Source organism: Anastrepha obliqua, chromosome 3, assembly GCF_027943255.1.
Source record: "Anastrepha obliqua isolate idAnaObli1 chromosome 3, idAnaObli1_1.0, whole genome shotgun sequence".
NCBI classification, from domain to species: Eukaryota; Metazoa; Arthropoda; class Insecta; order Diptera; family Tephritidae; genus Anastrepha; species Anastrepha obliqua.
The window spans coordinates 10404379-10431417 of NC_072894.1; the positions used below are offsets into that span (position 1 = coordinate 10404379).

Genomic DNA, 27039 nt, shown 5'->3' on the forward strand with positions numbered 1-27039 from the left:
TTTGGTATTGGCTCTCCTGGACTCTTCCATTGGGACTATTGGATTTTGGTTTCGATATCATAGCCATATACCCAAGATTCGTCACCAGTGATGACCCTTTTAATCAAATCTGGATCATCGTTGACGTCATTCAACAATTCCTGAGCGATGCTCATGCGACGTTGTTTTGGGTCAAAATTCAGTAATTTTGGAACGAACTTCGCTGCCACACGCTTCATGCCCAAAGATTGCCTGGCATGAGCCAACCGATATGCCGACATCCTCGCAACTTCTCTTATTGTGATTCGGCCATTCTCTATAACAATTTTCTTCACTTTCGCAACATTTTCATCGGTTATTGATGTGCCAGAGTGAGCGTCGTCATTCACATATTCTCCAGCTTCTGTGAAAAACTTGTACCACTTGCAAATATTTTTTTGACTCAGAGTACTCTCACCGATTTTTGACTCAGAGTACTCTCACTGTCAACATTTCAAGCGTTTTGAGCACTTAATTCCGTTTTTTACACAAAATTTGATGCAACTTCTCTGATACATTTCTTTCGATAGCAGAAAATCGCCGAACACGCAAAACACTTGCCTTATTTATGCCTCTCACAAGCAAAGTAAAAATTCCATATTGCTAAAACCAAAAGCATATCTTCGCGACGAGTGTACCAACATAGGTTAGGTTAGGTTAGCCTGGTTGGCAATAAGCCGCGCATAGACCTTTTGGTCCCTAGCGATACCAAATGGAGACCGACCTCTATGAATACTTGAAGTAGACATCATGTAGGATGTCAGCGCTTTTGGCGAATCTAAGTAGGGCTGGGAGCTGCGCTTTTGAGACGTCTTCCAGACCCTCAAACAGTGGGGCTCCTAGGCATTTTAGTCGCGTTTTTAATAATGCCGGACAAGCGCACAGAAGGTGTTCTAAAGTCTGCTCAACATCCTCTCTGCATTTTCTGCATTTGTCCGTGTTAGCAATCCCTATCTTGTACGCATATGCAGCCAATAGATTGTGGCCTGTTAGCATACCTATGATAGTTCTGCATTCCTTTCGCGAGAGCGTAAGTACGAATGGAGTCAGTTTTTTGTCGTTAATTCTACACATGACTTTTGCTGTTTTGCATGTGGTCAAGTTAGTCCACCTAGCTTCCACTTGCCCTTTCATGTGGTCGTCCATTTCGTTGTATATTGTGTTTAGCGGTTTTGGTATGTCGTTCTCTTGTTCAAATGGTAGCCTCACAGCACTTTTTGCTATCTCATCTACTATTTCGTTCCCCATAATGCCTTTGTGACCAGGTACCCAGTAGATATGCAGCCTACTGTTTCCGGCTAGCCTTTCTATGGCCTCCCTGCTCCGTCGAACATTTTTGGACTTAATACAATATGAGCTTATTGCTCTTATTGCTGCTCACCTGTCCACGTATATATTAATTGTTGAGTTCTTTCTTGTTCTAGAGTAGGCTAGCTCCACGGTCTTCCCCACAGCAAAAACTTCCGCTGTGGTCTGGCAGCTTGATAGGCTGCCTTATTCCTAGTTTTGAGCAGTAAATACCCGCTCCCACTCCGTCTGGAGTTTTCGAGCCGTCTGTATAGATGTGAAAAGTTCTATGGCCATGCTTCATGCCTTTGTGCCATCCCTCCTCTTCAATTGTAGTGCGAAACCTTCTCTCCCAATTAAAGTACGGAGTCATATAGTCCGTGCCACCTGAGCTCCACTTTCCTATTGAGCTGTGACCGAAGGTTCTGAGTGTACCAACATAACAAATAATAATAATCGAAAGTGTCAGCCACTATATGAACAAACTTTTGAACATTTTGTTGTTTCATGCACGGAGATTCGAACCCATGTACTCCCGAATGGTTGTCACGCACGAACTCATTCGGCTAGGGCGGCCGCTTTTTCTGCTTTGCGTGAACGAATTTCGAATTTACGTGCGAAGCTATTTGAATTCAGTGATAGGGGTTTATTTATTTGTAGAAGTAAAAATTAGTCAACAAAACCAATTTGTGTTACATACTAGTACAGATTTTGTAACAAAAAATGTGATAATAATCTTTACGAGTAGGAAGAAAATATAGCAAAACACTAGACATTACGTGCATCTGCTTTTAAAGATGGTACTTAGGTGGATGCCGTATATACCGATTTATGGAAACCTTTTTATAGATCTCTCAGTAAATCTTAATATATAAACTAGCGGATCCGACAGACTGCGTTCTGTCAAATAGATTTTGAATATGGCAGTTTATATTTCGACCTTAAGATGTTTTTACTCTGCTGACCCTCACGCACCGCCCTCTCATCATGGTGACGGGTCTGTTCAGAAGAATTAAAGAAAAGGGTCAGTTTGGGTGACCTAAGTATGATATCTTCGCTTCCACGAACTTTGGCCACCCTTTTAGGACCCACTAAAAACCCCGACTGGGATGTTTGCCAGAGGGCGTCAAACTAAGAGGGGAACTTAAGGTTCAAACCTGATTGAAAAATAATCTAAAGGGATAGTGGGAATATAAAGGTGACAAATATTTATAAAGTTGGTGCTTCAATGACAAAACATAGAGATAATTAATTATTTATTATTATTATTATTAACATAGGGTTAATAACCGATATAATAAAGAATAATGAAATATTTGTTTTTATGTTTTATTTTTATTGTAGTGCTTTATGATATACAATGTTTTTTGTTTAATTACCTGGTGAATGTACAAAAAAATCTGATGGTTTTCCAACACTGGAACAGGCAACATACAATTAACCATGTGAGAAACATGGGTTTTCTGGTATTATAAAGGGTGGTTAAGTTTCAAGGGCCGGTGTTAATTATGAATAAAATACAATTTTTTTAGGAAATTATTGTCATTTCTCTTTACTATGATAATACTGGTGTAGCTCATTTACTTATGGAACAAAATATCGGCCAAATGGCTCCCACGGCCTCGGCGGCACACCTCCATCCGATGGTCCAAATTTTCGATGACGCTGAGGCATAATTGAGGTTCTATGCCGTTAATGTGCCGAATTTTCTCATCCTTTAGCTCTTGAATTGTTGCTGGCTTATCAACGTACACCTTTTCTTTCAAATAAGCCCAAAGAAAGAAGTCCAACGGTGTCGTTGACGTTTAGGTGTGGTTCACATTCAACATCGGCCCTTGAAATTTAACCACCCTTTAGAAGATTTGTGAATGCAATCATTCCTTAACTCGTTCTGAAACTAAAACAAGAAAGAATATTGCGAGGCCAATCAAATCTATAGCTCTCACATTTTTTGACTTTTCAATTTGATCGCGTTCACGATATTATCACTTTTGTGTGAACGCATTAGATCCTGTAACGCGAACACGCACACACACGAACGCTCACACACATACGAACGCGCAATATTTATATGGGAAAACGAAAAGGGCTGTTTATAGGTTTTCTCGGAAATTATTCGAATTTTTCTCGCCGTAAAAACCATCCTTGGACTTCAAGGAACATTTTACAAAAAGAATTGTTAAGATTGCCCCATACGTTGTTGAGTTATGCGATTACCAACACATTTTCCGAATCAAATTTCTATTATAGATTTGAGTATGTGGACTGACATACCTGGTTCTTTCCATGAACGATATTGACTCTCGTTTCAAATTTTCCAGGTCTTTACTTCCTGCCAGGTTTAAGGCAAAACTGCTGCAATCAGATTGAGAGGTTCGGGCTGCAGGTTCGACCTCACTTTCGGACACTCAAGTGTCCTTATAAACTTTGGGTGCATTCCCCTGTTGACGGATCAATGTACACCGTCGTTTAGCCCAAGCGTAACATTCTCCACTCACATTCTATTAAGGGAGGAGTGGACGGATATAAATATTTACTCCGATAGCCAAGTGGCAATTAGGGCCTTCAGCTCATTGATGGTGCATTCGAAAGTGGTCTGAAAACGTCTGGCTTTCGACTTTCGATTGCATTCGAGACATAAGGCTCCTCTGGGTTCCTGGTCATAATGACATTGCATGAAATTGTGAGGTGGATGAGCTGGCTAGACCAGAGGCCTGTGCGGGTATTTCCCTTCGTAAGGAGAGGATTGATACCACATGGGACCCCATCTTGACCAATGCAGAGGTGCAGATGAAGGTGGTGTGCGCCAGCGCATTGTCGTGATGAAGGGTCCAATTGTTGACGAGGTCGGGCCGAACCCGGGCGACGCGGTTTTTCAGCCGAAGGAGCACTTCTTTGTAAAATGCCGCGTTTACAGTGCTTCCTGGAGGTACAAACTCCTTGTGGACGATGCCTCGAGAGTCAAAAAAGATGATCCGCATGGTTTTGCCCTTCGATTTCGACATGCGCGCCTTCTTGGGTCGTGGCGACTGGCCTTGCTTGAACGACTTGTGCCACCGTTTTACCTGGGCACTGGACAAAGATTGGTCCCCATAAGCCTCCTTGAGTAGCCCAATGGTTTCGGTACTCATTTTGTTTAGCTTTACGCAAAATTTGATCGAGTAACGTTACTCCAACGATCGCTGCATTTTCGCCACTGCAAAATCCTAACACACTTTTAAAAAAAGCTTTCACGCGCGGAGCGATGTTGACTGCTCCGCTGTTGCCAGCGAACTGGGACCGGTTTCTAGTGGAAGGGGAAGGTTCAACGATCATTTCCCCCCCACCAGCCGATTCGGTTGATCGCTTGGCAGACGCTCCGCGCGGGAAGACTCATTACTTTTCAATCAAACCCTGTATAGAGGAAGTATTGGAAATAACTCAGCACCTTCTCCTTGGGAGAAGCGTCGCTTCATCGGATGTTGTCATCGACGCGCTTCAGCGCCATACTTTAGGACGGGCATGATGAGAGCCTTGTAGAGTGTTAGTTTTGTTCGTCGAGAGAGGACTTTACTGCTTAGTTGCCTACTTAGTCCAAAGTAGCACTTGTTGGCAAGAGAGATTCTACGTTGGATTTAAAGGCTGACATTGTTATCGGTGTTAATGCTGGTTCCTAAATAAACGAAGTGATATAGCAAAATTTGATATTAAAAATCTGATGATGAAATCCTTTCCCCCCACCCCTCCTCACCCTCCTTTCGTCTTATCGGTCTCCCTCCATCTTACATCCTTCGCAGTAGTATCACAAGGGATTAATTTGATTTCTTCGTCCAATTGTGCCCACTCTTTGGGAAAACATTTTAACCTATTCTATGTCTATGACCTCAAACTCTTTCGTACGATTAATGCTTTATCAAACGCTGCCTTTCTGCAGCACGACTTGAAGAACCTTGCTAATTGCTGTTATATAAATAAGATTTTCCTAAATTTTATTAAATGTTTTCATATTACTTTCTCGAAATCTGTAATTTTCAAACCTCCACTAGAAATTAAACGTCTGTTCACAATTAGTTGACTAAGGTGTAGTTTTTTATTTGAATTTTGCGTTTGTTAATCATATCTGTTAAGTGCTTCCGAAGTCTTTCACTAAGGAAGAATGCACGTGATTGACCCTGAGGCCTAAGATACATAGATAGACCTTTGACCTCATACGCACATTTCATCTGGTCGCAGTTGCGAGCCAGATTTTCGCAGATTACGGTGGCATACAACCACTTAGAGCGCTTACCACCTCCTTCATCAAAACCGCCGTTTGACTGATCTATGTCATGGTGCGAAAGGTCTACCCTGAAAACTGGCTCTCGGATCGGCGCAGTCTCGAAAGTCTATGCTACCTTGGCGTTTGATGAGATATTTTTGAGCTCATACGCGCGATGCTTGTTTATAGTCCGTGTTATTGACATGTCCTAGAAATACTTAGCTTCTGATCCATTTTCACGTCGTCGCTAGTGCTGCAAAACAAGTCTGGATTGCCGACTTTGCACTTCGGAGCCAGTCAACGTATGCTCAATATTGCCTGGATGAAAAGACTTGGTATGCGTTCTAAAGTGGGATGCACGAATTGACAGCAGTGCAGGTCGTCCTCGCCAAGTTTCACTTGCCCTCTTTTGCCAAAGCGCGAATCTTTGCGATGCGCTAGTTTTCATATTTTCAAAATTTTTGTGACGTGACTAATGAAGTCAATGAAGTCAATGATGTTTTGCGTATACATTTTACCATATGGAATACTGAAAACCAGTAGTTATAACAAAATCAATACAAACCGACACTCTCGCTGGGAAACTGGCAAAAGAAAAAAGTTCGAAAGAAAGACAACACAACAGGCTAACTGAAAGAAATACCGAGAAGTTTGCTGCTTTATTTCTTTCTGCATTTTGTTGCTGCAATTTTGAGCTTTCGAGTTGATTTCTCACTCATACATACATATGTATGTATACAGTTGCTTTCCACAGTTTTGTTTGTTTGTATTTCAGATTCATTATATACATATGTAGTTGTTGGCTGTTCACTTGCACCTCCACCTTCCTATTTGCTCGCTTCTTTATTCATTTTGTTTTATACCGTTATTCCGCCAGTCAGTTTCAATTTTTGCGCTCTTGCAATATGTGGTGTTTATTGATTTATTCCTTGTTGTCGTTATTATTGTTGTCGCACACACATAACTACATACAAACGTGTTTCAAAACATTGTACGAAGCTAAAGCAACAATAACAACAACAACAAGCTATATAGAGCTGATAGCAAGCAGGAGCAATAACGCCACGTGGAATATGTAAGTATATTTCCACTATGACATCCCTTACATCCTGTGCACAAAACTAGCGCACACACATGCGCAAACTAACAAATCGTTCGTATACATATGTATAAGTACGCATGTATGCACATACACGTGCAACATCACTTAGCCAAGCAAGCGGAAATCCCTTTGGTAGTAGGTACATAATGGCAAAGTTCTGTTCTGCACGCTCCTCGGTGCGCATTTGCTGCGAATATGCCGTTCGAATGCTTCGACATTTGCAATGGTTATTTTCTGCCTTAATCCACATTATCTCAAACTTTATGGAAATCGCCATACGTGCGCTTAAAGATGCATAGAAACAAACATACACACATACATACATATAAAGATATCAATAAATGCAGAAACGCAGTTTTGTTCTTTTAGTTTTAATCTTGTGTCTCATGCTCATCATCTTCTTGGGTACTTAATAATACCAAAATACGAGTATAGAGAGTGCGCTGCTTTGCTTTCCAAAGATTCTTTAATTTCTCTTCTTCTCACGCTTATTAACTCTTCAACGGAATTTCACTCACACCATAGAAATTCGTACATAGAAAAGTACATTTACTCATTTTGATGCTCTCTTCTTAAATTTATTGAAAGCCACATTGTTTTGCTTCAATCTTTTTCCACTTCCTCTGTTGGCTTTTATGTTTTGCTAAAGTTTTCGTCATCTAAACTAGGTACGCACGCATTACACATGATATGTATGCGTGTATGCGTGTATGTAGGTATTTATGTATGCCTGTATGTACGCATATACGCGTATACGTATATGTAACTATGCATTTGTATTGGTGCGGTTTGTCCCGCAGGAAAACCCTTGATTGACGAGACGGCGACTAGTTCCTATCTAGTGGCATTCGGCAAAGGCGAGGAGTTATTTGTTTTGCATTGAATACAGTAGCGCGATTCACTAATACATTTTAACGATATTCGCGTTGTTTTCTTTCCTTCACCACAATTCTAACGATTTTGCTATTCGGTAACCCATTTCATAACGATAATCGATAGAACAAAATCAGCTGTTTGGTTAACCTATCGATTATCGCAAATTAAGCGACAGCGATTTTGGAGTGGTTAAATTGAACGAGAAAACAAGAATTAGTAGATTGAATTAAAACGGTAAAATTATTGTATATTAACTAAAACTTACTAAAACAACGCGAATATGTACATATTTCGAGTATTTGACCTATGACTTATCGCGTGGAGACAAAGTAGTGAACCCTCAAGCAGTGGATCAACGTTTGCTCTGGAATGTGGGCAATTCTTTCCACTTGGCTGTAGCGGAGTTCCAATAACTATTCCAGTTAATTCCTGACTGGACTGAGGACCTAATTTATCAGGTATACAGTCATCTAAGACGTTCCAGAATAACACCGATTTTGACTGAAAAACAGGTAAATCTCGCAATCTCTAAACGACCCGTTGGTAAGCAATGGGGAATATCCATGAGCCAGTCATCCACTAGCCGAAGCATACATAGAGTAACAGATGCCATCAACCGTTCCATGTTTTGCGCAAGAGTGATGCTTGAGAATAAAATTACACTGCATACCTTTCGCCGTAGCCCAATGGGTTGGTACGTGATAACCATTTGGAAGTGCGAAGGTTCGAATGAAACACCCAAATGACAGAAAATGATTTTCTCTTTCGGCGGTCGCCCCTCGGCAGGCAATGGCAAGCCTCCAAGTGTATTTCTGCCATCAAAAAGTTCCTCATAAAAATCCTCCAATTATTTATTTTATATTTACATAGCATTCTGAAATTTTTGTAAAAAATTTTGTATAAAATTTGAAGTGTTAAAGAAAATTTCATTTTCCCGCGGCAGTTCGGCTGCAACATAACTGCATATACGGGCTATCCGTTTACAATTTTCTCTGCTATTTTCGCAGCTCCAGCAAAGCGAACAGTAGTGGCTGCATAGTTGAGAATAAAGTAGCAGCAGATCTTCATATCTCATCAAGACTTAAACGATGGCAGCTTTGAGAACCCACACAAGTTTATTCACCTTTTTATCCGGAGTCTGTGACATCAAATCGACTTTGGGCATTGAGCACTTCGCTGCCTTCGCAATATTACCACGTACAGCTGATAGTATCTATCTATTGGAGTTTTCAGTGACATTCAGGCTGCACTGAAGGCCCTGGAGAACGCGAAGCAAACCTCAAAGATTGTTCAAGAATGTAAGAAGAGGCTTAATTCTGTCGCAAGACAAAACAGGCTTGTACTTATATGGGTTGCGGGACACTCCGGTGTTCAAGGAAACGAAATTGCTGACGAATTGGCCAATCGTGGATCAGCGGTACCCGCACAGTTCCGCAGGAATCATGAATTGGATCACCGATTATATAGGCAACTACATAAAGAGCGATGGTCCGGTCTAGAACGCTGCAGAACTGCAAAGTGTTTTGTGACAAGTCCGAACAGAAAACTGTCAAACTTTCTACTAAAACTTGGAAGGAAAGACATTCGGTTGATGGTTGGTATCATTACGGGACACAACCCATGAGTTCAGCACCTGACTACCATTGGAATCATTGAAGACCCAGTAAGCTTGTCATGCTTGGAGGATGCGGATAGCACTGAGCACTTTCTCTGTGAGTGTCCTGCCATTGCTAGAGCACGGCAACGAGTTTTGGTTTCCGATGTCATGAGAATGAGTAATATTCGTATTCTAAAACTGGAGGGTACTTACAGATTTACCAAAGAATCTGGCAAATTCTCACAGGACTAACTATTTCTATCTCTGTCTCTATTTTTTCCTATATCTTTCTCTGATACTTTTCTCCTTCCCGCCCTGACTATCTACCCCCTTTCCAGAGCTTTAAATGCAATGGACTTTTTAGCCTGAGTGTTTTAGGAGCCACCAAATCTCCTGGTGCTCCTTGGCTCGACTTTTTCAAATTTCAATTTCAATTTTCCACCTATCAGCTCTTTATGGTTATTCAAATCAATATTATTTGAATCAACCAGACGTAGATTCTTACGATCTACCAGAGGTTTTTGTGCCATATCCTTACGTATCAAAGCTGTGATTGGTGCAAAGTGAAACACGCATGACGTGCAACGGGTGTAAGGTGTATAATGGCTCAGCTAACAACTAATTCGTAAACAAATTTTAACTGAATTCTGAATTCCGTCAACCATTAGAAAGTTCATCAACCTTTTTAATTTCAACTCCTAAATTTACAACGAACATCCGCAAGAGTAAAGTTGATTAATTGGCAATTGAAAGACGACAGGTCAAGAACCCAGTTTTATGGAGTTAATTGAATTCTATTCGCACAGAATCAACAACTACTCTCATGCGCACATACATACAGACGTTTGCGCAAACACAGTCATGTATTTGCCTATGCACACTTTTGTACAAATGTTGTATTTGTACTTTGTGTATCGAACACTTTGGCATGGAGCGAATTAGATATGGTAAGGCATTTTAATACACGCAAAGAAAGGAAAAAACTGGTTGCACTTTAGATTAAAAGTAAATTAATGGAATTTCAATTCATTGACTGCCGAAAAGGCGGTATAGCTCTTCAAAATGGTACGCATCTGCATACTCCGTATTTTTATTTTATTTATTTATTAAGCCTATGAATATAATGGATTCTTATAGGCTAAGTGGACATATTTTACTGTTAATAGGCATTAAAAACAAAGGATGAAACTATTTGTAATAAATATTCAAAAATTTCAATAGATGATCTTTTGAAAACGAAAAACCTATCTCAACAAATTAAGAAATTTTACTCAACTCAATTAAGGTTCTAGAAATAGGAGCATTCTGAGCATAAAGGGATTTGAAAGACCAACATAAAGGGTGGTTAAGTTTCAAGGGCCGGTATTGATTTTGAATAAAATACAACTTTTTTAAGAAATTATTCTCATTTATCTTTTTTATGATAACATTGGTATAGCTCAACTACGTATGGAATAAAATATCGGCCAAATGGCCACCGTGGCCTCGGCAGCACACCTCCATCCGATGGTCCAAATTTTCGATGACGGTGAGGCATAATTGAGGTTCTATGCCGTTAATGTGCCGAATTATCTCATCCTTTAGCTCTTGAATTGTTGCTGGCTTATCGACGTACACCTTTTCTTTCAAATAACTCCAAAGAAAGAACTCCAACGGTGTCGTTGACGTTTAGGTGTGATTCACATTCAACATCGGCCCTTGAAATTTAACCACCCTTTAGAAGAACTGCGAACTACGCAGAGCTTTGGCCGGAGTATTGAAGAAATTCTCTCAAGAAGCACCGGATAGTCAACAGCACCACGGATCAACTCAAAAATCAAAGACAAAGATAGGAGTATTCGTTTGTTCTGCAATGATTTTAAATTAAGGGGTTATATACCTTGTGTTGGACTAAAAAATCGAAAATTTTTTATGGCATATTCTAAAAGTATATCATCTTAAAAATATACATTCAAAAAATCATAAAGATCGGAGCACTAGAACGAAAGTTACAGACCGTGGAAGCGCGCGACCTTTCTTGGAACGCGAAGTGCACGCAAAACTTTAGACGCGATTATCCCGAAGTCGTGGTTTTTGAAAATTACCGTCGCGGCGTTATTTATCTAAAACTATTTGACCCATTTGCATAAACTTTTTTTTTAATTATTCGAAGTTACAACCTCGTAAATCTGAACGGTTAACTTTTTATAAATATTTTCGCAGTTCGCTGGATTTAATTTCTTTTTTAATTTTTCAACCCCTCAAAAATCGTTTTTTTGGTGCAAAGCGGTTTCATGTTTTCAAATATTGAACAAAAATTTTTTTGGGTAAATAAACCGTTCAGATTCACTAAAAAACATTTTTCTACAATAATCATTTAATTTTTTTGGTTTCAGTTAAGCTGCTCATGCGCTACCGTAATCACCGCAGGCCTCTTCTAAAAAACGGCGTTTCGGGGCAGGGGCAATAAATAATAACATTTTTTAAAATAAAAACACCAAAATGTATTCTTCGAGAGTTACCCTTCTGTATGATATATGCATCATTTGAGTAAAAGTTCTAAAACATATTTAAAAAAAAATTATGACAATCGTCCATTTTTTCGGGCTCACAAGGTATATAACCTCTTAATCAATAAGCATCGCGCTTCATAGATTTGGTAATAATAAATATTTTATAACTAGCAAAAGTTGCGAATGGAAGAGTAATGAGTCTTTCAAAGGTGTGCGAAGGAGTTTATAAAAAAAGCATGTAAAAATTTAGATTCTTTCAGGTTTCGCTATTTTTATTAAATTTTATAATTTTTTATTAACCCTCCGATGTTCATATGGGTCTGGCCAGACCCATTCGATCTTTAAATGTATGTAGATCTTTTATTTTTAATATCTGAGGCTTTTTAGTCCATGACTTCCTAAAATGTAGTGTGCTAAACACAATGAAGTAGGAAAATTAAGATTTTTGCTAATTTGTTGAAATAATAATTTTAAACTAATTTCGTTAATTAAGCTCACATGGGTCTGTGCAGACCCATATAAGCTTCTCATGTAAATTGGTTAACCGTTAGGTGTAAACAACTAAACTGTTAGCGGAGGCAGCGGCAGAGATAATTTTTTAGTTGACATTTGAAAATTAAAGTGAACACGTGTTTTTTAATTAGTGGGAAGTGTTTTTTTTAAATAAAATGGAACAAGTAAATATGGATGAAGTTGATGTGATGACGCGTTTGCTTCGTAAGCTAAGTACAGCAAATGTGAGTCCGGAAGAACGTCAGCGACTTCAGGCACAAATTGAAGAAATTATGGGACAGGAGTCCGATCCATTTGAAACAAGTGGCGACGTAAAAAATGATGAATATTTTCCAGATAAAGATAACTTCGGTAAAGCATCAGATATAGAACATGAGTTAGAGGCTGTTCTGGATGAAAACCATGATGATATTGAGGATTTGTATAGAGAGGCTATCGCTCTTCAGGCTTCAACCACAATGGAATCATGCAGCACATCTATTACTCAGGGCCTTATATACAGGTCGAAAGATGGTAAGATGTGGAATTCAAATCCTCCACCACCTGGAAGGACTCGTTGTCACAATGTTACAACTTTTACTCGTAAAGGGCCACTACGAGGAGCGTCACCGAGTCATAAAGCTCTTTTGAAGCTATTGCTGTCTCCTGAAATCGTAAGTATCATTGTGCGGGAAACCAACAGAAAAGCCGTTGAAGCGTTTCGTCTATGGAATGAAAAGCATCCCAGTAATAAACAGCGTTCTTGGGTAATGACTAACGAAGACGAAATGTATACTTTTTTTGGGATGCTACTTATTGCTGGTGTATTCCACTCGAATTCTCAGCCAGCGAAAGAATTGTGGGCCAGTTACAATATGCCAATTTATAAGGCCACTATGTCATTGAATCGGTTCAAGAGCTTAACTACTTTCATCCGTTTCGATAACACTGGTACTCGTGCTGAGAGGTTGAAGCAAAGCAAATCTGCTGCCCTGGACGATGTATGGCTCATGCTGATGGCCAATTTAGAGAAAGCATACATTCCGGATTGTCATGTAACCGTCGATGAACAGTTATTTCCATATCGTGGGCACACTCGATTCACCCAATATATTCCGAGTAAGCCGGCAAAATATGGCATGAAAGTGTGGTGGATTTGTGACTCTGTTTCAAACTACAGGTATAATGATGCACTTACCGCATCATAAGGCACCGAACATCGGAGGGTTAATTCTTATGCGAAAAATTACATCATATAAATGCCCACCATGAGCACGTCTACAAGTAAAATCCGCCAAACAGACCATTCATGAATTCCTAATTGTTGAGAATGTCGAGATGTCGATGTCGAAGGTTGTTCAGATGTTGAAGGTTGTTCAGCAACACTTCGCGCTACATCAGGAATATTCTCAACAGTTTCAGAAATTTATATCGTGCTAATTTATCACATAAACAAACTAATCTTGTGAATAATCTCCAGTGAAAATATCTCTATGGGCAAATGCACCCGAGCTGGTACGGACTAAAAAAGGAGGCACTAGTCATAATTCCGGTTACATTGCATGCGGAAGAGAGGCAAATTTTACTTGGGGTTGCCTTTGCGTTGACTAATTGTCAACGAATAGAAATTTCGTTGCAGAACTGTATCGATCCGAGAAAACTTGAAACTTTCCCGTGACCTGCATTTTAATAGCATCCATTGTGCTTCTTCTATTCCTTTAATATGAATGCCGATCACGTTATTTTTAATTAATAAAGCTACTGAAATAAAAGTTGACTTTTACGGAGTCTGGACTCATTACTTATTGCTACAATTTTTTTTTGTCGTTATAATTAACGAATGTTAAAAGTAAAAAAAGTTCAAATTACACAACTTGCATCACTAGAAGCGGTCCTGGTATGATAGTAGCACCCTTTTCTTCTATCAATTAACACTTGGATAGAAACTGTCGTCATTTGAGTGCTTGAAGCAAATTTCAGCAATTCGAAATTTTCTGCAGTAATCTGAGCAGAATTCTGCAAAAAGACGTTGGATTTTCATAAGATTCAATTAACTTAGAAATCGAAGGAAAGGCACCAACCTCTTCGGTATCCCTTCTCTATATGGGCTTTGGAGCAACTGGAAATTTTGCACAAAAAATCATGTTTTCAAATAAGGTTGTTTCATCTTAGAGAAGCTTGCGCATCTCGAGCATGCGTGGGCTCCGAGGAACTGCAAAGTAACATCATTAGACTTTTTATGGAAAGCTATTAAGGAGCTATGAAATGTCGACAATCCCGAAATTATTCAAATAAGTGAAATACTGTGCGCGCCATTGCTGAAACAGGCGCCGAAACATGCGGGAAAGTAATGCAAAGTTTGGTTGTCCGAATTGGCTACTTACAGCAGTACCATCCGAGGCACTAAAAACGTCATAAAAAAAAACAAGAAATAATTGGTGCGTACACTTCTGTTAGGTCCAGATCCTCCTCCCAGCGGTGTGGTGTGCGTCTTGCGGTTGTTCCACAATTTTAAGCCGACTGCGAAATGCAAATGGTTTTTATGAGAAGCTTTTCATGACAGAAACGCACTCGGAGGCGTTTCCCTTGCCAAGGCAATCGCTTGTAGAAAAAACGTTTCCTTTTATTTGATGTTCATTTACAGAAATTGGAACCTTTGCACAGCCGAATGGTAATCATTCACCAACCCAACCGTTTATACTCTATAACTATTTGGCGGGTTACGATAGACAGGCTGTTCTTTAAAAGAGTTCATTTGTTCAGCGCATGCGCCCATTAAAGTTTTCATGAAAGATTTCTCTTGTCCTATGCTAACATATCTAATCAGCCACTCAAGCTAGACTATGCCTAAGCTGTTCACAGATCCTTGAAGAAACTTTTCCTCAGAAAAGTAAATACGAGGGGTGCCTTTTATATTCCGGGATTAGAGAACAAAAACAAATTTTAATCATCGAAAATCACTTTATATTCTCCATGAAGATCTATACACTTTTGCATGCGTTTGAACCAATTGTCGAATCATTTTTGCCACTCTGAAAGAGGTACCTCCAAAACGTGCATTCTGAATGCCGCAACCGCTTTTTCAGGTGTCGAAAAACGTTGACCTCTCAGTTTGTTTTTTACGTACGGGAATAAAAAGAAATCATTCGGTGCCAAGTCAGGACTATACGGCGGATGACCCATTAGTTCGATGTTTTGGGTGCTCAAAAATGCAGTTGTTTGAGCCGATGTGTGAGAGCTCGCATTGTCCTGGTGAAGAGTGATCCGTCTTTGGCGATTGGTTTTCCTAATTTCTTGGAAGACAACTGGCAAACAAATGGTTGTGCACCACTCAGAATTTACTGTTCTGCGTTGTTCTAGTGGTACGGTTGCGACATGTCCAGTTTTTCCGAAAAAACAGGCGACCATTTGCTTGGAAGTGCTTCGTGCGCGAGCAACTTTTGTTGGATATGGCTCATCTTGAAACACCCATACAGTCGACTGCTGTTCACTTTCGGGCTCTTACGCGTAAATCCATGATTCATCATCTGTCACGATGTCATAGACGTGTTTCGAAGCCCCGCGATCGTATTTTTTGAGCATTTCCTTCGACCAATCGACACGAGCCTTTTTTTGAGCGATTGACAAATTGTGTGGGATCCAACGCGAACAAATTTTTTTGACAGTCAAATGTTTATGCAATATTGAATGTATGCTGGTCCCACTAATGCCTAAGATTGTCTCAAACTCACGATAGGTCACATGACGATCTTGCAATATCAGTTCGCGCACAGTATCAATGGTTTTCGGAACAACAACTGATTTTGGACGACCTTCACGAAATTCGTCTTGGAGTGAACTATGACCACGATTGAATTCACCATAACATCGATAAACACTGGTTCTTAATGGAGCTTCATCGCCAAAGAATGAATTAAGTTCATCCATGCAATGTTGCTGAGTTAAGCCACGTCGAAAGTTGTAAAAAGTAATCGCACGAAAATGCTCACGATTTAATTCCATTGGACCGAGATGAATCTTTTAAGTTGCTGTAAACAACACAAATAGCGCTGGTATTTCAAAACGTTCTGAGTACGAAAAAGCCAAAAAATGTCACACTTTGCGATACAGCTGTCAGTTGCCAGATTGCAACACCAGGGTTGCCAAATCCCGAAATATAAAAGGCATTACTCGTAGCATTCTCTTATGCTCGGGCCATTACGTATGCATTTAAATCTAGCACAGAAATAATTAAAAGGGTCTGCATGAGAAGAAGCATTTGCATTTGTGAGACCCTCAGTATGGCGGAACCTATACTATTTAATTGAGTGTTTCCAAACCGGAACGCATTTTCAGCTGTATTCATATTAGTTCACCTTGTTTTAGTAGCTGTACTAGTCTCTCTCAACTTGTGAAAACAGAAAATTCAGTTTGCTTGTATGCTTGGGCTCTACTCCCCAAGTCTGATCGCATACCCTCGTATGTTTCATTATTTATCGAACCAGCACTTTGTCCAAGTACAAATTAACTCTTTGCTGTTGAAGTAGTTGTAGGAATCTGCAATTTTCTTGAGTTCGTATCGAGTTTGCCATTACAAACTAAATAGCTAAGCATCTGCCTGAAGAAGGTGAGTTTTAGTGACTCACACAGTTTTAAGCCGACTTCGAACGGCAGATACTTTTTGTGAGGATCTTTTTCATGGCGAGGAGGCACTTGGAAGTTTTCCGTCGCCTGTCGAGGTGTGACCACTATTAAGAGAAACTTTTTCTATCATTTGGGTTTTCATGCCCGAAATTCCGAACTCGGGCACTACCGAATCGTAGTCAGGCATCAACCTATTCGGCTACGGAGCGTGTCATATATCTATATATATAAAAATGAAATGATGTTCGTTTGTACGCATTTTTTTGGGCCGATACGAGGCCAATTTTATTCGTTCTTTTTCATATTATAGGGATCCACTAGGGGAAGGTTTTTAGCAAAAAAACATTTCTTTGAAATATTTTCTTCATATAAAAAAAAGAAAAAATCAAAATATTGTACAAAACAAAACTTGCTCGATTCTTAGATTAAAGTAAGTTTCGAATCGACATTCATTTTATGTGTACAACTTTTTTGAATTTTTCGTTATTGTATACAGAAATTTCAAATGATTCGAATGAAAATTTTTTTTTTTTTTATTTCTTCCATAAAATATTACACCTGTCGTTAGACAATAAGTAATTTGATTTACAAAAAGATGGAATGAGAGTGATATTGAAGGGCCAATGCCCCCAAGCTCATTTAGAAGAAATATATACATATTATTTAAAAACAAGTGGTTAACAAACAATGACATATACGATTAGTTGGCAATTGATTACAAGGATTTTGCAAGATCTGTTGGTGTTTGACGGTTAAGCCGACTTTGGGTAGATTTTTCTTTATTTGGTAGTCTTCTCATCATAGGATTTGTATCCGTTAATAGTCTATTTATGTGTCATCTGCTAGCGCTTTGTATTGTTTCATCAATAGTATCGATGTCAAGGTCGCGATGAATATCTGCGTTAGGTATGTACCAAGGTGCATTAGTTAAGGTCCTAAGTATTTATGAAAATAATGTTTCAATTCAATTGAGCAATGCTTTCTTTGACCAATTCTATATGGAAATGAATGCGTTTGCAAACGATGTTTTCGGCTATGAACAAATGTTGGAATCGAATGAAAAAGGAAAGAAACGCGAAATGATAAAAAAAATTCTTGGAAAATTTAAAATGAATGGTGCTTCATTGGAAAAATTCAAAGGTAATAAGAACATACACAAGATAAAGTTAGAATTCGAATTTTTAGATTTATTTTGTTTATTTCTCATTTTTTCAGAAGTACACCACACAACTACTCATTCCAACTCTTATTTTGAAATCCTGTTGGAATTGGTGATCGATAATTTTGTCACTATAATGGTCAATGGAAATTTGCGTGTATCAGACCCTGCATATTATTTACCATATCAACTTTTTATGGAACATATGGACCAAATGAACACAAAAAAATAATTTAGTTTTGTTTTGATTTTTTGCAACATTTTGGTTTTCAGTTAATACAATAAAAACAATACTGTTTTTTCGTGAACACAAAATTCTAAATTTATTACGTTGTTTGTTTAGAATTTTTTTAGAAAAAAAGTAAATTTTTTGGTTTTGAGGAAATTTGTTTATTGTTGCTATTTGTGAAAGCGTAGATATTTGTAAGTATTTGACTATAATCCTAAAAGTTAATGGAATACCACTATGACACATAGAACACATTTTTTCAAAGGGGTGTTTTTCGAAAATTATAAAAAAAATTGTTTCCAAAAATTTTGAAAAAATAAAGTAAAATAAAAAAATTTCGAAAGCATGAAATTTTTTCAAAACCAAATTTTCCTCAAAAAGATAAAAGAAATTTCTTCGAAGAGGTGTTTTTCTAAAATTACAAAAAAAAAAGTTTCAAAAATTTTAAACAAATAAAATAAAATAAAACTTTTTCAAGGGTATGCAATTTTTTCAAAACAAAATTTTCTGAAAACCAAACAAAATTAAAAAAAAAATGGTGTTTTCAAAGCATTTCATATTCCACTATTAAAAGAGAATACATTTTTTCGAGGGGGTGTTTTTCAAAGCGGAAAAAAATCTTTTTTAACAAATCAATTTAAACTTTTACAAAAGTATGAAATTTTTTCAAGAACAAAATTTTCTCAAAAACGTTAAATTTAAAAAAAATAGTTTTTTCAAAATATTTAATTTTCAGCAATTAACTGAGAAGAAATTTGTTAGAGCGAAGTGTTTTTCAAAACTTCAAAAAACACTTTTTAACCAAGAAAAATAAACCTTTTTTCAAAAACAACAGGAATGATAACATTGCCTAACAATTTCTGCACTTTTGCACAGTCTAAAGAGGCATTGATACAGAGTGTATTTCCAAACATAGTTCAACATTACAAAAACCATGATTGACTCAGCGAAAGAGCAATTTTAGCTGGGAAAAATAAGGACGTCAATGATATAAATTCAGCTATTTTAGATCAAATACCTGGTGACATAGTTGCGTATAAGTCAATGGACACTATTACTGATCAAGATGAGGTCGTAAATTATCCAACTGAATTCTTAAATTCACTCGATTTGCCTCATAATTTACGATTAAAAATTGGAGCACCGATTATTATGCTGCGCAATAGTAATGTGCCCCGACTTTGCAACGGTACCAGACTCGCTGTGAAGAAGCTAATGGGTAACGTTATCGAAGCAACAATTTTGAAAGGGAAGTACAAAGGAGAAGACATTTTGATACCCTGAATTCCACTGATTCCGTCGGATTTACCATTCGATTTCAAACGTTTGCAGTTCCCTATTCGCCTTGCCTTCGCTATGAGAATTAATAAGGCGCAAGGACAGTCTCTACAAATATGCGGTATTAATTTAGAATACCCAATTTTTTCTCATGGACAATTGTATGTAGCTTGCGCGCGAGTTGGCAAACCATCGTCATTATTCACGCGAAAGATGAAAAAACCAAAAACGTTGTCTTCCAAAAAGTGTTACAATAAAGTTCGAATGAAATTGTATCAAAGAATTTGCTTTGTTTCGTATTAATTTTATTCTCTTTCAGCAAATCATTGAATTTATCGTCTAGCGAAGCGGGCGAGGGTACGCTAGTGTACTTATAAATGTTGTGTACATCGTAATTTCCTATGTAGTAACCACAATTTTTTATTTTTCTAATTTTTTCAGCAATACTGTGTAAATTCCATGCATGGCAAAGATTCTTACGACATTTTGAATGGGTACAAAGGACACCACTTCTAATCAAAACTTTGAATACGCAACGTGAAAGTTCTGATGAACAAAAAACAACAACAAGAAAAAGTCTCTAACAATCCTACTCGATTGAATCATAGCCAACGGAATTTGTGTACGTCAATGAAAAAACTCTGCAGCAATACAAGGGAGTGAAGAGTTACTTTGATGAAAGCGCACAATGGTCAACTTTACTGTGAAAACAGAACTTCAGGTAGGGTGGACTTTAGCTTTTGTCCAACAGTGCAGGAACAAAAAACCATAGAGAAAATTGAAATAAACAAATGTGTATAGAGGAAAAAGGAGCAAAGTGAAAAAATAAGTGGACAAAGGAACGGTGAAAGCCAACAGATTTGCTTGGGCGAAAAAAGGCGTTTTGCATTCACAAGATGGGCGTAGGTGTAAAACACTGCGATTAGGCTGTATCCACTGCCTTAGAGCAGGCTATCTGCAGCAGATGGGCAAGTGGATAACATTTCTATGCATGCGCTTGTGTAAGTGGGAACAGCATGTCGCACAACTCGAGTATCATGGAAAGAGATAAGTCAAGGATTAAAGTTGTGATCCGTTAACACTGCTAATATTTGCAGGTATGCCCACATGTGTTATGCTTCAATAGACAACGTTGTTAAAATTTCAGTGCATATAGTTTTGTGGAAGTGCGCACATAAAGGCCGGCAATATAGCCAACACCAGGAGAGACGGTAGACCGAATGTAAAGAGTGAAAAACAGACGGAAAGGTAAAAAGCTAACAAATCTAAAATTTTCGCCAGCACAAAAAAGTCTCGGACAAAGCATTGTCAAACATAAATCTACTTGCAACTATTTTTGAGCCTTGTCTGTGTGTCCAGCCAAAGTCGATATGCCCAACAAACGAAACGCAATGCACCATTGGCAGGTACTGAGCCGCATGATCAGTAGCTATCTGCCACTGATCGAGGTCTGAAGAGTTGTAAGTTGCCGAGTGAACAATACCATTAAAGTAGTTATGGTCGCGCGGAAGACCCCCATATCTGCATATTTGTTTCTTTTTATAAAAAAGAACAACGACAAATACTGCAACAACCACCACCACCTAACGTCACTACGGCATTGAGCAAAAGAAAAAAAAAATATTTATCAATACAAAATTTCAACGATGCACTTCCCAACTGCGCTTCAGGAGCCACAACGACTCAACAAAGATTATCCACAGTCACATACGCCCAATATGAGCTATCCGCCCAGCGCACAGTCGCCACATCAACAATCATATTCCTCCGGCTATGGCGCATTTGGCGCGCCAACACATTTTAACAACTCAACATACGCCGTGCACCCGCAGCATTACTCACCCGAGCAGCTGCAGCAGCATCAACAGCAACAACAGCAACAACAACGACATCAACACTATGACAATATCTACAACGGGCGGCTAATTGATGCCAGCATCCCTAGTAGCCCGAGCAGTGGCAGCAGCCATATGACTAGCGGGCCAGTTAGTAGTTTTTATAGCAATCGTGCGCGTTACTTGCCCTATCAGCAAACCTTGCCGCCGCACGCAATGCGTGGCATGTACACACCAGGTGGGCAGCAGTTAGTGCCGTCGAGTGTCTTGCATTACCCACCGCGCGGCGCTCCGTATCAGCAAAATGCCTTGGCATTGCAACAGCAGCGCTCCATAACGCACACACAATACACTTTGCCGCAACACACGCAACCGCAATCACAACCACAATTACGGCAGCAGCAACAGCCGCAATCGCACTCGCACTTGCAACCGCACCCTACAACCCCCTTCGGCGGCAATGAGCCGCAAATACGGCATTATGCTGACACTCCCAATAAGCCGCCCGTGCAGCTGCCAGCGTGCGACCAAGCGACGCGACCAACACCGCATACACCGCATTTGATAATGCATTTGAATGGTGGATCGCCACCAGCAACAGCAGCAACAACAACGACTCCACCACCAGCACCCACGCTTACTCCGCAAAGTGTGGCGCGACCACCGTCAGTTGATTGCAGCGCCTATTTGCAGTTGCAACGACAACAGCACATGCAGCTACAGCAGCAGTACCGGCAGCAGGAGCACATATCTGCTTTGGCCCTGCAAACAATATCGAACGATGCATTGTCTTCGTCCCATTCACAAAATTCGAAAGAATGCGCTCCGCCGCCGGAGCGTTCGCCCATGGCGAAATTGTTGCCTGCGAGCAACATATCCTCTGAGTTGCCAAAAATTAGCGAAATCGCACAGGTCAGTACACGTGAATGTCGCGAGGAGGAGCTGCAGTCCAGCAATAGCGGCCCATCCTCCGTCCCTAGTGCGGCCTGTACGAGCACAGTGAGTTCACCGCGATTAACGGCGAGTAACAGCGAATGCTTGACCACATCTCCACCATTAATAAGCGCCACCGGCACGGACAGTGGCATTAGCGTGAGCAGTTATAGTACGCGCGCTCGCAGCGACAGCACACAAAGTACGCCAGTCTATAATGGCGAGTATCCGATGTCGGTGGGCTCATCATCTGGGGTGTCCTACCACTGCGCCGATATAAAAGATTTTGAAGACTTCGGCAGGGAGAAGGAAGAACAGTCGACGTGCACGGTGATCAGCTATAATGAAAATTTAAAATTAAAGCAAGAAATAATAGAAGATGAAATTAATGAAGGACAATTGAAGGAGAGTGCCGTGGATGGGGAAAATACGAGTACATCCAAAATGAAGGAGCAACCGGAAGTCAAGGAATATTTGACAATTGAAAGTGCGATGGAGACAACAAAACCAACTGGTAAGTAGTAATTCAGTTAACGGTTATAGGTAGGTTATGTATAGGGGTTTCAATAGGTATGCAAGTCTTTCAGAGCCCGATAGGAGAAGTTTCGGTGGCTCAAATAGACGAGAGACTTAATTTCTTATATTTATGTATATATATATTAGGCCGGGTCGATTTGTGGGGAGGCAAAAAAATCGCCCATTGCTCTGTGAAAATCATATTCTAGGGATCAAAATAAGAAACTTTGCCGAAGGAACCATACCTCTAAAATGAATTCTGATGCCCCCAATTTGGGTCGAACTTTTTAGTTTCTTTTCTCATGTAAAGGCCAAAAATGGTGATATTTTGAAATGATTGTATGGGGAACCCCCCAGGGGAGTTCCAGGGGGTGGGCCACTGGCATGGGTGGATTGGCCGTCCATGGGTGGATCGGCCGTCCAAAGTTAGCGGGGGTCGGTCATACATTTGGACTCGATTGGAGCACTCTAAATGGGTCGAAGTGGGATTTTTCGTTCGACCCAAATTGGGGGACATCAGAATTCATTTTAGAGGTATGGTTCCTTCGACAAAGTTTCTTATTTTGATCCCTAAAATACGATTATCACAGAGCAATGAGCGATTTTTAAGTCGACCCGCCCTAATATATATATATATAATTGGCACGTACACCCTTTTTGGGTGTTTGGCCGACCTCCTCCTCCTATTTGGGGTTTGCGTCTTGATGTTCTTCCACAAATGGAGCAACCTACCGTTTCCACGACAGTCGCTTCTACGTTACCGAAACGACCCGGATTTATATCCGGCCAAGGACTGTCACTCCAGCAGCATTCCCCGTATGCAAATATGGAAAGTGTTTATGCTTCTACAACAACAACAACAACAACAGTTTCAAGCCGACTCCGAACGAGGGTTGACCGCTATTAGAAAATTGTTTCTCTTAAATTTGGTGTTTCACCGAGATTCGAACCTACGTTCTCTCTGAATTCCGAATGGTAGTCACGCACCAACCTATTCGGCTACGGCGCACAGTGGTTCTAAATCGACGAAAAGCGGAAACAATTCAATATCTTGCAAACGGATAGTCCGAATGAGCTGAAAATTGGTACACTGAAAATTCATAAAATGTCTAAGCTAAAACTAGAAAAAATTTTGGAAATTCTAAATAGTTTTGAAAAACTACGGAATTGAAAATAATATTTTACAAAAACTTGTCCTTTTTCTATTATGAATAAGAATAAAAACGGATTTCAAACTCGTAAAAATAAATTGTTAACCCTTCTAACTGCTTATTTGTCAGGGTTGAAGTGACCCAAAGGTCGTTTAATTGCTAAAAATAAATAAAACTCAATTGCATTATTGTTTTTTATGTTTTAACTTATGTACTAAATCTAGTCGCAGTAGAAAAGTTTAAAGAAAATCATAATTTCAAAAATTAAGTTTAATTTCAAATGGTTTTAGTAAATATGTTGATAAAAAGGTCAGATGATAGCAGCATCATGTGCATAACATCTTCATTTGTTGAAACCCTATCACACTTTCTTGTATGCAGATTCCGATAGCGTTTATAATCCTTGTTTCTACATTCTTGAGCTTCTTCAGAAAGCGCGCCAACAGAAAATGTACAGTTTTCAATTATTTGCTTACCATGCAATAATACTTTATGTACTGATGATGGCATGTTATACCATCCATAGTTGGCGACTAACATTTTTGCAGTATCATATGCATAATTATCAAATTTACAACTATCCACCGGTTCTGTGCAGGTTATTGCTTCTAAAATCACAGCACATCTATTAATTATTTCTTCTTTAACACCTGTTATTTCAGAAGCTAACGCAGGATTGGCAAAAAATCTCCTGGATGTGTTGCCATCATTGGTAGTTCCCTTACCTTGCTTTACCATATCTAATCTAAGTCCAGTTTTCTCCGCAAATTCATTCTGAATTTGTGCTTTTCGCTTTTCTTTTATTGGACGCGTTTCGGCATTCGTTTTCCAGCACATTATTGGTAAGTTATATGCTATATGTAAAATGTATTCCATAAATTTGATACGCGCGTGTAAAGGAGACATACCAAATTTGATAGCTTCAGGATTTATAGGCCGAGCTTTAATTTTTTCTAAGCAATTCATTTGAGATGTGGTTGCGAGACATATGAAGCAAGAAGAAGATGCAGGAGTTTCGGTTACAGCTTGAGCCGTTTGCCATCCAACATTGTAAAGAAAAACTCATGCCGAACTTTAAAAACTCGATTTCGTATATCAACAACTGAATCTTGTATTTGTGCGATTTCCGCATCTACTCTATTTTTTTCAGCTCGAATCTTTTCAGGGGTTTCCTTTGCGAATTGAAATTGGATGCATCGACAATATCTCGTAGAAGAAGGACGTTCGTTTTTCCATACTACGTTGTTGTTTATTCGACAGGACAAATTTAATGGCACTATTGATGTCATAAATAGATTAGAATCACATAACTCTTTATCACCAAGTTTTTGGCTGTATTCGCATTGTCCAGACGCACCATCACAACCCCATTTAGAATACATTATTAATGATTCATCGTCAATTTCAGAGATTTCATCCTCAGTCATCGAATGAAGCAGCCGCTTTGCTATGTGGTCTATAAGTTCTTGTAAATCAATAGCCGCTGAAGTATACGTAATTGTCATGCTTTCAGGATAACACCTTTTCTTCGCATCCAAAATCTTACTATAAGGAGGAAGAATGTCGTGGCCCTCTTTTTTTAAACCTTGTCTCAAAACTTGGTATTGGTATTTCGACATTTCCGTTTGTATAAATATAGCAAGTGCTTTGTCAGCGTCGATATGGTGCATTTTTGGAGCCTTTGTGCGTGATTTAGCAGCACTTTTAATTTGCTCATCGGAATATAATGAACGAACTTGACTTATTTTATATCGTTTAGCACGCGTACAGCAATTCTCAAACTTTTTTTGAGGTCTACCGACTCTTTTTGTAATTTTTTTTGAAACAGAAGCACTCTCTACATCTAAATTGAAGTGAAAAACTCCTTCAAGCCAACTACTATACTTAGCTTCAAATTTGGCTTTTGTCCTGCTACAAGTATTCCATTTTTTATTGAAGTGTGGTAAAAATCGCTGTTTTATTTGAAATAAAACTTTTTGAATTTGAGAATCGCTGACGTTAGGGTAAGTATTTTTAAAGAATAACTGTAATTTATCAAGATCGCGATTATTATCAATGATCTTTTTATACAAAATTTTATAGGAAATCGAAAAATTTTCCATTTCAATAAAGTAATTCAATAAATTCTAATTATTTAAATAAGTATACTCGTATAGAATCTACGGAATGTTTGGTTTGTAAGAAGGAGCGAGTATTTTCCTAGTAAGTGCAGTATGTCAATGAACTTACACAAAAAAAGATGGCATCAAAGTAAATCCAACTGCATTAATCAGAGACTGAACCCATTACAAAATGTTGTCTAAAAAGCTAAAAATTAATGTCAGGGTTGAAACTTTGATAAGATAGAAAATATTTATTCATTAACCAGTACACAATATACTTGTAAAACAAATTATTTAAATGAAATATGAAATTAAGCAAAATGCAATTAGAAGAATGTTTTCTTGCTAATTTCGAATAAAGGCAGCTAAATTATATTTGTCGAACTCTCCAAGATAACGCTGCGATTCGCCGGTGGCTACACTTTTTAATGACATTTATTTCAACTCCTTGACTTTATTCTGAAAAACATTTTTTTATTATTCCAAATGCTACTTCGACCAGTATTTGTATTTCATCAACAAGTGCTTTTACACAGTACATAACACAATTGATTTCATCAAGATTTTGAGCTAATACGAACATTTAAAGACCTCAAACGGCCAAGGTGGCAGCTGGTGGCAGCTGATTTTACATCTATCTGATTGCGCAGAATGTACTTAATACTAAAATATAGTACTCAGCTTGGAGAAGAGTGGAGCTTTTTTTATAGACCTCCTAAACGCATACTCTTTTACATATTTTCTTTCGATTAACTGATTTATGTTCTACTAAGACCATGATAACTGGAGGAACGATATTATATATTCTATCTAAGGTACTATCCATACCTAATATAAAAATCATAAAAGATTTTAAATATTGTTCATCCAGCTAAGGAACTTATTAATCAACCTTTTATGAAAAATATTCAGAAAAACCTGCTGCCAGCAATAGTACAACTTTGGCGATTTTTCCTGCGCAGCACATATCATATAAATAAATGAATTTCTTTTTTTTTCAGAAACCTAATTAAATTAGCTATTCAGAAAAATTTTTTTTAAATATTTTTGTTAATTTTCATCATTTGGAATTTTTTCCGCCCAGAAACCACTGTGCGGCGGCCTTAATTTCC

The 27039-nt window shown here is 38.7% G+C and overlaps 1 protein-coding gene across 1 annotated transcript in view; it reads left to right on the forward strand.

Moving 5' to 3' along the window:
• The first annotated feature begins 14438 nt into the window (after positions 1-14438).
• The window catches only part of LOC129240598 (histone-lysine N-methyltransferase 2D), a 44360-nt gene continuing 31759 nt past the window's right edge, over positions 14439-27039 (forward strand). The window contains exons 1-2 of the mRNA XM_054876503.1: positions 14439-14448; positions 21002-22672. Coding sequence (XP_054732478.1) covers positions 14439-14448; positions 21002-22672 — 1681 coding nt within the window. The remainder of the gene's footprint in view (positions 14449-21001; positions 22673-27039) is intronic.